The 12104-nt window shown below is 34.9% G+C and overlaps 1 protein-coding gene across 2 annotated transcripts in view; it reads left to right on the forward strand.

Annotated features, from left to right (window-relative positions):
• The window catches only part of LOC145663867 (uncharacterized), a 58939-nt gene extending 52697 nt beyond the window's left edge, over positions 1-6242 (forward strand). For both annotated transcript variants that reach the window (XM_081729999.1, XM_081730000.1), the window contains exons 10-11: positions 1825-2001; positions 6109-6242. In XM_081729999.1, the coding sequence (XP_081586125.1) occupies positions 1825-2001; positions 6109-6176 (245 nt within the window). In that variant the 3' untranslated portion in view covers positions 6177-6242. The remainder of the gene's footprint in view (positions 1-1824; positions 2002-6108) is intronic.
• The last annotated feature ends 5862 nt before the right edge of the window (positions 6243-12104 follow it).

Below are 12104 nucleotides of genomic sequence, written 5' to 3' on the forward strand. Positions count from 1 at the left end.
CCCCTATTGTATTTATGAATATACAATATTTGGCATAATTAGAGTGCAATTTGTCTTAAAATCCTGATATATATACCTTCTGCATCTGAATGCCCCCCCCCCCCCAATTTACAGAGAAATCGGTGCCCTTGGTTTTCTTGCGTTACGTGAGTGATCCGGGATTCCAGGTCGGAATGTCAGGGGATTCTGGTGTGGCTCAAAGTACTGTCTATGACTACCTGAAAATGGATTGTTTCCGGAAGTGTGCGTAATATGCAAACAGCAAAGGCAGAGTGGCAAGAACAATATACATTTCCGGGTGCTATCGGAGCACTTGACTACACACAAGTGGCATTAAAGAAACCTAGTATTTTGGAGAGTAATACGTTAATAGGAAGAGCTATTTCGTGGCTAAGCGGTTAGCGTACATGCCTTTGGCATAGGAGACCCGCGTTTGATTCCCGGCAGGAGCTCATGTGGTTCGGATTCCACGTTAATCAGTGGGTTCTGTTTCATATAGGCACACTACTGAAAGGGACGTTAAACTAATAATCAACTCAACTCAACGTTGGTAGAAAGGATGTATACATGAGAATGTATTTTGTTTATGTCAAGGCGAAAGGGGACACGTATGGTGTGCAAACGCAATCAGATGGACGTGATTTATGACGTGGGTGGCTGAACTTTTTTAAAAAGAAAACAAAGGAGCCAAGTGTCTGATTTCGTTCTTAAAGCCAAACAATCTACAAAGACCCTTGGACAAGTGATATGCGCTTGTCGTGTTAATCTTGATATTGCTGGATTCCAATCAACATCCATCAGCTCAAATAGGTTTCATTCCCCATGGTTTCAGTATTACTTTCTTCTTTCCTTATTTTTGTTTTATTCTCGCTCGAATATTAAAGATTCTCTTTTGAATTTGTGTGTCAGTCGTAGATGTATTTGATATTTCGTTGCATTTCACTGTAATTACCTGCAAAGTTTCGGCTTTCCTTCGTTTACTTTCTGGTAGCTGTAACTTTGAAAGTACCACTGGAAACTCTTTTACAATATCCATAAATGCACTTTGATTGAAGCTGTCGTTGCTACTTGCCAGTTTCATGGCTTTTAAGATACTACGCTATAGGTTAAAAACAACGAAATGACTGCGCGATGAATGGGAGAAAAGAGTAATCACTTCTTTTATTGATACGACTCAGTGCTACGTGCAGAGGAAGCGCGAGTAAGCGTTCATAAATCTGGAGCAGACTAGACCTAAGTAGTGGCTTGTTTTATTGATACGAAATTGAGGGAGGAGATTACTCCAGGTGTAGTTACTCCGATTCTCGAGCAGGGACTTCTCAGAGTAGTTACTTATTTTTATTGATATCACCCATTAAATTGGGATAAACAGGTAGTAAATAATGATAATTGTTATAAAATTGAAGTTAGTTGGTTCCCATGTTACAATTTCTTTGTCGGCACAATTAGTATTTATTAGGATCATACAATGGGACTTGTATGATTGCGCTGTTAGTACGTCCATCCGTCCGTTACTCCACACGAAAACTCATGAACGAAAGCGATTTTCTTCAATTCTGTAGACAGAGTGATTATTTTGGCCGGAGTTCGTCATTAAAGTCAAACCGTTAATATCTTCATGGGTAACGGTGACTTCAACGATACTGTATCGATAAAATCCATTATTTTTCCTAGCTTCTATTCCACCTGCACAGCAGAAAAGCATTGTTAGTTGCATATGATAAAAGGATATGTAGTTTTTCTTAATTCAAAAAGTTAATTAGTCTTCAGTATCCTGTGATTCTCTTTACTGCTTTTACCACAGATGATTATTATTTGTTGCAGTCACAGTAGGTGATCCGCAGAAACTTGATTACATTCCTTTAGAATGCCCCGGAGCCACTACTGAGTTTGGAGTGGTTCCTCTTGACGTAGCTGAGAGACTTCCACCACCAGTCGCAGCTGACGTTGTCAATTTCAAGCAGAATATGCTTTTTGGAAAGAGAATCAGAAGAGAACCAGGTAAGTTCAAAATCTTAATAGCTAGCAATCGTTTGACAGTTGCTACAACAATGGTACGCTTTAACGCAAAGTTAAAATACGTTTTTTTTTTATTTCTTCATTTTACATTGTATAGTGTCATTCTGGGTACTTCCGTATGGTTTAGTGTTTTTTAAGCGTGGTAAGCTCAATTCCTAGTAGTGGCTTTTTTTGTTTAAGTTTACCAGCATCGTGAAATAATTGAGGAGATACTTAAAATGTTATCCTGTACCTCCAACTGCCGCTTCTCTTTAGGATATCATTCTACACAATACTGTAAAGTACCCAAAATTCTTACATGTATTTTGTAAATTTATTTTGTTTATTGTTAAACAAAAAAACAATATTCAAACTGTTTAAAAAATAAAAACAAATACTGTAGGCATCACACCACAATTATAGGAAATTTTCCTATACGTAAATAACAAAGTAAGGCATTTCATAAGAAGACCTGAGCTAAGCTCTACGCTACAACCAAAAAGCACCTGAATCCCAAAAAGGGGTTGTGCTGGTTGAGGACGGAGAGTAGATTGGAAAGTTAAATTAAAAGATTAAACTCGCATAGAAAAAAAAATCAATTGAAAATTATCAAAGCTGAACTACCTGTGAGTATTACAACTATTTACAATGTTAAATAGTCATAATGGTTAAGTTTCTATGCCATAACGATTTAGTAAATTTTTATAGTTAAAACTATTTTAAGTCCTAATAGCTTTTGGTGTAATGTCACAAATATATATATATAAAAAATAATTATTTCATTTCTTATCCTAAATAAATAACTTAAATTCATCCTTAAGGTAATTAAATACACGGTGTTACAAATTTCAAATGAGCTACGCTCTGCCCCCAAGTATAAAAAATTTCTAAAATACTAAGTCATTCCAGTTAGAAATTTGTAGCACACGTTAATACACAATGGGCCACATGCAGAATCTGACTGGAAAAATTGCTTCGCCTATACACGCAATATATGATCAATACCAGTAAAATTATTACTCGGTGCCATGAGTAACCACAACATATTCAAAGCAACTGAGAAACAATGGGTAAGACAGAAGTAATGAATAGAGCAACCTAAAATCATAAAAAGCATAATAGCAATTTACACATATGGTTGGTACCTTGAACATGATTGTGGTTGTCTAAGGGTCCAGAAGAAACTAATTTTAAAAGCATAATAAAGCATAATTTTAGAAAATAAAGCATAAAACATAATTTAAAATATATAGCTCAATTCTTGAAAAATTCTGTTTAACTGCAAGTTTAACATACTGTATTAATAGTTTTTAAAACCAATATTTACAAGGCAAAATCATTGAGAACATAACAATGCAACAAGGAAAAGCTTATTTTTATTCCTGTAAACTTCTTTTCGGTGTAATCCTTTGATGTGGAGAAAAAAAAGTAAAAGAAGAAGGAACCTTTCCGCCAACAATGAATATTATACAAGAACTCCACACTGTATTGTTATATGTACCTCTTGAACTTGAGCACTGTCTGTACTTTTTGGTAGCATCTTTTACTTTCTCTTTCTGTATATATGCACCTCTAAGGTGCACACAAGTGATAGAGAAAACTGACTTGAGTAAAGCATATCTCTTTACAGTTGCATTAAGTAAAAAGTTCATTAAATATGAAAAACTGGTTTGCAAAAAATATTAATAAACAGATCAAATTATTTAGAATATTTAATGTATAGTAAATATTATAGGTCTATATTATATACGATTAATGTAAAACAATGATTGAAATAAACAATAAAGCATAATAAAGTATAATTTGGAAAAAATAAAGCATAATTAAACAAAAAATAAAGCATTATGTGGGTTGCTCTAGTAATGAACTAAAAGATTAAAAAAAAATGAATTAACCAAATAGAACAATAATGTACTTTACCTGCAAAGATAGGAGAGAGAAAACATCTAATCTTCTTTCATTGGAAATTTTTGTTGCGTTTTTCGAACCAAGAGTGATTTTGCGTAATCCGGTTGCAGTAGGGAGCGCTTTCAGTTCACCAGTGCAGAATATTTTTAGAGTAGCATAGCATACATTCGTTTCAGCTGTTGAGAATAAAAGTCGACATTGATGATACATCCGTTAAGACAAAAATTAGAAATGAATTACCCCGCTATTTTTTTTTTATTACATACCCTACTGCGTTCGGTCGCCAAATAAATAAATAAATATTAACGTTTAAATGTTTTGGTGTTTCATTTTTGATTTTAAGAGGCACGTCCAGAAAGAAGTTGCAATGAATTGTTAATTGAGAGTCGAACATGAAAAGAAAATTACTCTATTGAATTACTGTGAAGTTAGTGATACATTACCTGCTTTTTAACTTATGCACTATCTATGTTGAGGCATTCATCATAGCACGGCACCAGCTTTATGTATGCCTATATCATAGAATTGTGCCGCCAAAGACTGGAAAGAGAATGTCAGAATCGTCTGCAACTCAGCTGTGCTATTGGAACGTTATCTGGCCAGAAATCGTTTCGTTGAGCGCGAGATTGGGGCTGTAGGACATGCCGGTAACAATGCGATTGAGAACTGGGTAATACAGCAGGAAGGTCAAGGTGGGCGCCAGGGGCTTATTTTTCATTTCTTTTGCTTCGCTGTCAGTTGTTTTAGAACCACTGCGCACACCACCTGCGAAATTTCAGTTAATGGGTGACGATCTCATGCAACAGGAAACAGATACGCGAAAACTGGTAAGAGTTTGTATGTTATGAATCGTCGGTCCTGCAGAATTTCTTGCTTTCCACTAATTAAGGCGTAGCCATGAACGGTCGGCCACTACAGTGTTCATCGTGCATACGATACAGCCATCTTGTGACAATATTTCACACAACTGCCGGTAAATCTTGGGCGACGACAGGTTCTTAGCATGGAGAAATCTGTGATTACCGTGCGTACTTCGCACTCGACGGGAAAGAGTATGCGCAGTCCAGGGCTCAGAGCGAGTCACTTTTCTAACTAAAAGTTACTTTTTTTTTTTTTTCAAGTTGGTCACTAAAAGTTACTTTTTTTTTTTTTTTTTTTTTCAAATTTGTCACTGAAAGTTACTATTTTGGGAGGTAAAGTGACTTTTTCTTGTGATTTATGTCTTGCATTGGCAGTGTTCTAAGAAAAATATAAAAATAAATGGAAAAAGGCAGAAACTTGTTACTCATTACTCTTCTGAAAGCTTCAGTACTTGCTGCCATATGTGAAACAATCAGCTTTATTCTCACTTCAGCTTTTATTCTTTCTAAAGCACAGTGGGTGGTTGGTGGATGCTTAAGCTCTCAAGATGGGGTTGAGAACCCTTCTGTGTCTATTCTTTCTTCTATCATAATAGTCTTTTAGTTTTTTCTCGTAATAGTTAACGCTCCGCTCAACGTTGTGTGCGTGTGTTTGTGTGGTTCATCATGTTCGTCTTGTATTATGCTTCTTGTATGTTCTTCTTAAGAGTAGGTGATGAATTTGAACATTTCATGACTTTAAGAACTCTCAGTGCTAAGTTAAATATAATGTCTGGGATGAAGAAATTCGGAAATAGGGCAGAACTGGTTCCACTTACTCAGAAGCTTCTTACATCTGCTAAGTCTGCTTACCGTAACTACAAAGCATACTTAGAAACCTAAAAAAGGAGGAAGCTCAAAAAGAAGTAAAGAAGAAAAGATGAAACAAAACAACAAAGATAGAGGTGATGGAGAAATTGACAAAGGAAAAAAGGTTCATGATGAGATTTTGGTCACTTTCTCGTGTGCTTTTGGTCACTTTTTAACTATTTACAAGAGACCAGACCACTGTGGTCATGTTTACCATACCACAGTTCTCTCACTACTAACTCTACACAACCGTGCTCGATTCAGATGATCGCTACGTGTCCCTCCTCCTAGTGTGTCCCGATCTGACTACTCGTGCCATCTTGGACTCTTGGTACACTTTCGGAACTTACTTTCTAGATGCGCCTCGTATATTTCAAAATATTGTAATATGTAAACTTTTCTTTACATATTTTAACTTGTTATTATAGAAGAAATTTTACATGAGTCTCAGAAAATGCTGTTAGATTATTAATGATTTTTTCTTTTGTTTCAGCCATTAACACCATAAAGTACAGAGAAAAATTAAAAATAACTGGAAAATCTAAGTTTGTAACGTCATGATCTAGGATGAGATGACTTGTAATGTATATTTTTAAAAAAGCGAAATAATATATCGATTTTTTTATATCTTTTGTTTTTCTTTTTAATCCTTTCAATTTAAAAAAAGAATGAATGTCAATGGATATCAAATCAGCAGAAAGATTTGATTACGACCGAATCTTGAATTTATTGAATGGCGGTCAAAGGTCTTCTTATAGGCGACTGAAGCTCTTGCCAACAGTGTTGCAATTATAAAATTAAGTATAAGTGGATATTTGAACATAATGTAAACAATACAGGACATTTTAGAATCGTCAGAAGTTGCTTGCAAGTAAATTACTGAACTATAACTAGCTATATGGGCTATGGAACCCAGAGGTTCAATGCTGCGTTCATAAAAGCTCTCCATTGACTTTTATCCTTAGCCAATTGGATCCAGTTTCTACTTTGTACTCCTATCTCTGCGAGATCCATCTTAATATTGTCCTCCCATCTGCGCCTAGGTCTTCCTAATGGTCGTTTTCCGATTGATCTTCCTACTTTCTTCCATCCTAGCCTATGATCTGCCCACCTAAGCCTCCTAGACTTGACCCTAACAATATTTTGGTAAACCGTATAAATTATGTAGTTCCTCGTTGTGAAGTTTCGGACCCAATTCCGGTTCCTCTTGGGTCCGAATATTCGTCTTAGGATCTTGTTCTCAAATACTTTCAGTCTACGTTCTTCCCTCAGAGTAAGCGACCATGTTTCGCAACCATACAGAATAACAGACATGACTATTGTTTTATATATTTTTAAGCTTCAAATTCCTCGACAGAATTCGCGACAACAAGAGATTTTGAACTGAATAATAACACAAATTCCCTGTTTTTAGTCGACATTTAATTTCTTCGTGAATATGATTTTTATGTGTTAATATTGATCCTAGATATTTGAAAGTATCCACTTTATCAAAAGTATTATTTGATATTTTAACACATCCATAATTTGCCGTATTACGATACCGACGAACTTTCACGTATTTTGTTTTCTCTGCATTTACTTCTAAACCCATGTCCCTGCAAAGGTTTAATAAGACCTCTGCATTTCTGTCTATTGTTCTATCATCCGCTATTAAATTTACATCAGCATACACAATAACGTGGTGAATACCATTCAACTCTAGGCCCTGGTTGCTATCTATTGATTTTCCTTGTAACTTATTCCAGAACAAAGTTGAATAATAACGGCGACAACGCATTTGCTTGTTTCAGGCCATTCTCGATGTGAAAGTTCGTGGACAAAAAATTTCCTACCCTGACTTTGCTGTGGGATTCATTTAAAACATATCTTACATAAGCTTTTTCGGTATTCCAAATTCGGTAATAATGTTGTACAATGTTTCTCTCCTAATTGAGTCGTAAGCCTTTCTAAAATCAATAAATAGTTGATGTACCGGGGTATTGTATTCCCACTTCTTTTCGAGTATTTGGTCGGTAGTTGATCGATTTCGTCTAAATCCGCACTGATAATCCCCATTAATTTCATCTGCGTATGGGGTCAATCTTGCTAATAGAATGAAAGGATTTTATAGGATGTTGACAGAAGAGAAATGCCTCAATTGTTACAGTCAGTTTTGTCGCTTTTCTTGTGAATTGGAGCAATGATTCTTTCCACTCTTGTGACAGTTCTTCCTTGTTCCAGATAAGGAGAATGAGTTTGTGTACCTTGTTCCACAATTTTTCACCTCCAGCTAAAATCAGCTCAGCCGGAATTTCGTCTACGTAATTTGCCATATTACAATCCCGACGAACTTCCATGTATTTAGTTTTCTCTGCATTTACTTCTAAACCCATTTTTACAATATATATATATAACAAATAATTAAAATAAAATAATTATAATATGTGTATTGATCTGTATGTTTATGATGTTCACCTTCCTTAGGACTTTGGGCTGTGTAAATGTATCACCGACTGGTGGTCGCGAACCTACTGGGCCCCGTGCAGGTATGCCACCAACAATCACTGATCCATTCACCAAGCCAATTGTCCCCGGAAAATGGAACTCAAATTTGCCCAAAGAAGATAATTCCAGTCTCTCTTCCCTCTCAACTCACAGCTCGGTATCCAGGCCTGCAGTCCGCCATCCGCAACCCATCGTGAGAAAGGTTGTGAACCACAAAGTACCGACACAGGATATCGACCTCCCAGTGGAGTTGGCAATGAGGACTATGGAAATCTTAAATTACGTCTGTAATGGTCCTAACACAGAAAAAAAAATCACAATAACTTCCAAACAGAATTTAGCGCAACGGAAAAAAAATCCAAACTGAAAATTTTGAGAAGTCAGAAAGAATGAATTGCACCTCAGAATTCAGTTATTCCTGTTCCCGGTCACACTAAGAAAACCCTTTCTCATCTTACAACGATAACGTTGTTATGTTGTTGTATATAGTATTGGCAATCTGTGCCAACTTATAAAAAAGGCGATCAGAGGCGAATTAGTGGAACAGTATTATGTGAAAAGAAAAGAAAGATATATAAAGATATCAAGAGATTATTCTTTTGTAATCGAAAATTAGAAAAAGAGAGTTTTGCTATGGATACATGATAAATAGTTGTGTGTGTGTAGAGATAGACATCTTGTTAAATATGCAAAAAGTGGATTGTGTACGCTTCTTATGGTTGAGTATTAAAAATCAGTTAAGAATACGATAAAACGTGTGAATTATTTCGAAGATTAATTTAGTTACGAACCAGGAAATAATAAAATATTGCCTTCTAAAATTGGTGCCTTAAACCCGGAAAATAAGTTTGTCGTTTTGAAGTACAGTAAAAACGGCCAACATTATAAGTGACCTTAGTGTGACCACTCTAAGAAGCGGAAAAGTGATACACCGAAATATTATAATGAGTGTTACGGATAGAAATACAACTGGAGAGCGGAGTACTCATCTAGAGAGTAATCCCAACGAAAATCTTACTGACATTTTAAAAGATATAGCTCAGCAAATTAGGAATCTTGACGAAAAGACTCAAGATCAAGCTCGAAAAAGTGAAGAAATCGCACAGCAAATTATAAATCTTGACGAAAGAGAAGCTCGAAAATGTGAAGAAATCACACAACAAATTAGGAATCTTGACGAAAGAGAAGCTCGAAAATGTGAAGAAATCACCAACAAATTAGGAATCTTGACGAAAGAGAAGCTCGAAAATGTGAAGAAATCGCACAACAAATTAGGAATCTTGACGAAAAAGAAGCTCCAAAAAATGAAGAAATAGCACAACAAATTAGGAACCTTGAAGAAAAACTAGACCGGAAAAGAAGCCAACAAACGAAGGATTTTGAAGAAAAGTTAGAACAGTTAGAAAAATGCAACGAAAACAAGTGGGAAGCTGTTCAGCGTCAACTTTCACAGATGAACCAGCATATTATAGTCAGATTTGAGCAATATGACGAAAAGATGGAAAGAGTATCACAGAGAGTCACCGAATTTCAAAACTCTGTAGGTCTCATAGAGGCAACATTAAACGCCCATGATACCCACATCAAGTTATTACAGGAGGAGGTTAATCTTATAAAAGAAAATTGTGTCTCCGAGGGTGCAACGCAAGACGATGAATATAGGAACATGGTGGGTCCTGCATTTAATACTCGTGAACCTAGTCGCCATCCTAGGACGATGTTGGAAGCTAATGAACGTTCAAGTTGTGGAGAGGAAAGTATCGATAGGGAAAGAAGAGTGAGGCAGTCATCTCGGCGAAGCTCCAACAGGTATATGAAGACTATAACAGGTAAACCTATACGATTCAGTGAAGTTAAATCACTTACCAAATTCAGTGGCATACCGGAAGATGTACCCGCTAGGGAGTTTCTTGAAAAAATTGAGGATGAGTGCGAGCTTATAGGTGTAGATGAGTCGCAGTATTTAAAATTATTGCCGCATATATTGTTACCACCCTGTTTAACATGGTTCAAGGCTATCAGGGGTAGTCTTCATACATATTCCGATTTTAAGAATGCTCTATTATCTAATTACGAAAATGATTTCATGACAGCGAATAGGGATACCATCTTGAGAACAAAACATTTTAATCCAAAATTGCATAGGAGTATTACGAAATTTGTAGTATCTACATATAATGAGTTGAGATCACTAAATCCAAATCATCCGGAATCTCGTATTATAGCTTCCATTAGAATCTTATTGCCATTCCGATTACAACAACTGTTAATGTCGGCACAATGCATCAACTTTAACCATTTAATTATGCTTATTCAAAGTTATGAAAGTCAGTCAGCAATACAGAATAGTAGAATACAAGATAGAGGTCAGGGTAATTCTGGACGTAATCAACCACAATATGCTTCTGTTCGTAATGTGAATGTACAACCTGAAAATAATTCCCATGTGCCTAGTTTTAATAATAGAATGAATACTTATAATCGTACCGGTAATCAAACTCAACCCAATCACAGAAATGGTGTTAGGAATTTTAGAAACAGCAATAGAAATTTCAGTAGGAATAATAATTATCGCCGATTTTCACAAAATCAATTTGTAGATGGCAGGAATTCTGTAAATAGAAATCAAAATATGGTAACATCCTATGAAAGACAAGCATGTACACAAGATTGTGTTATACAATGTTGCTTAAATGAACCCTTTGAACGTATAACCTGAACTATCAAAAAGGCGTCCGATGGATTTGTATTAAATCGACCTTTGCTTACGTCTATGGTTATTATGTTCTTTATTCGAGTTAGTATTAAAATGTATGTTAAGTAATGAAATTATGTTTTGGTAATTAAGGATTTTAAATATGAATATAAATATGTGAAAAAAAATAAAAGATCATAATTTTAATGTAAACGCATCAAGGTAATGACAGATATATAAAACAGATGCAACTAATTATATGGAAAGAATATGGATAATGAATATCGAATCTCTTAATTTTCCATATGTTTATATGTTCTAATGCTTTCTGATCCTACTAATGTTTAATATATCAAAGATCTTTATTTGTGATTAATGTTTGAACATGAAGGAAACTATTAGCTAGATTTAAATTTTGAATAGGCCCATTGATGATAATTGTAAATCGACGTATTAATAAATATGAAAAAAAATGTTATAATATATTATATATTTGAAGAGTAAAATATTTGTATTAAAAATAATATTGAATATATGAGGGCTATTCAAAAGGTAGGTGTTTCATGATCTTTAACCCAGGGTTCTTTCCTTCATAGTGAAACTATTACAGAAGTCCCATTCGGACGTCATTCTACAACGATAACGTTGTTATGTTGTTGTATATAGTATTGGCAATCTGTGTTAACTTATAAAAAAGGCGATCAGAGGCGAATTAGTGGAACAGTATTATGTGAAAAGAAAAGAAAAATACATAAAGATATCAAAAGATTATTCTTTTGTAATCGAAAATTAGAAAAAGAGAGTTGTTGCTATGGATACATGATAAATAGTTGTGTGTGTGTAGAGATAGACATCTTGTTAAATATGCAAAAAGTGGATTGTGTACGCTTCTCATGGTTGAGTATTAAAAATCAGTTAAGAATACGATAAAACGTGTGAATTATTTTGAAGATTAGCTTAGTTAAGAACCAGGAAATATAAATGCAATTTGCCTTCTAATCTATTCACAGCTGTAATCTTCATTTTCACAAGTAATAGTATTTTTCATGTACTGCTCTGAACCTCATCAGTATATCACACATATTATAAACATGACTATATACTTGATTACTTAAAACTAAGCGGAATTTCCCCTTTTGCTTGAAAGAAAATATTCAATTCACGGCTTGTACACTTTATTTACATAATAAATTAAAATTTTAACATGAAATTTGCAGAAGAAATTTAAACAAATCTAAGATTTTCGTAAAATAGTATTCCCATTTGGAATCCAATTTCAAAAAAAATTTACAGGAAAGTTTTCTTTG

Source organism: Thermobia domestica, chromosome 11, assembly GCF_964235325.1.
Source record: "Thermobia domestica chromosome 11, izTheDome1.hap1.1, whole genome shotgun sequence".
Lineage (NCBI taxonomy): Eukaryota > Metazoa > Arthropoda > Insecta > Zygentoma > Lepismatidae > Thermobia > Thermobia domestica.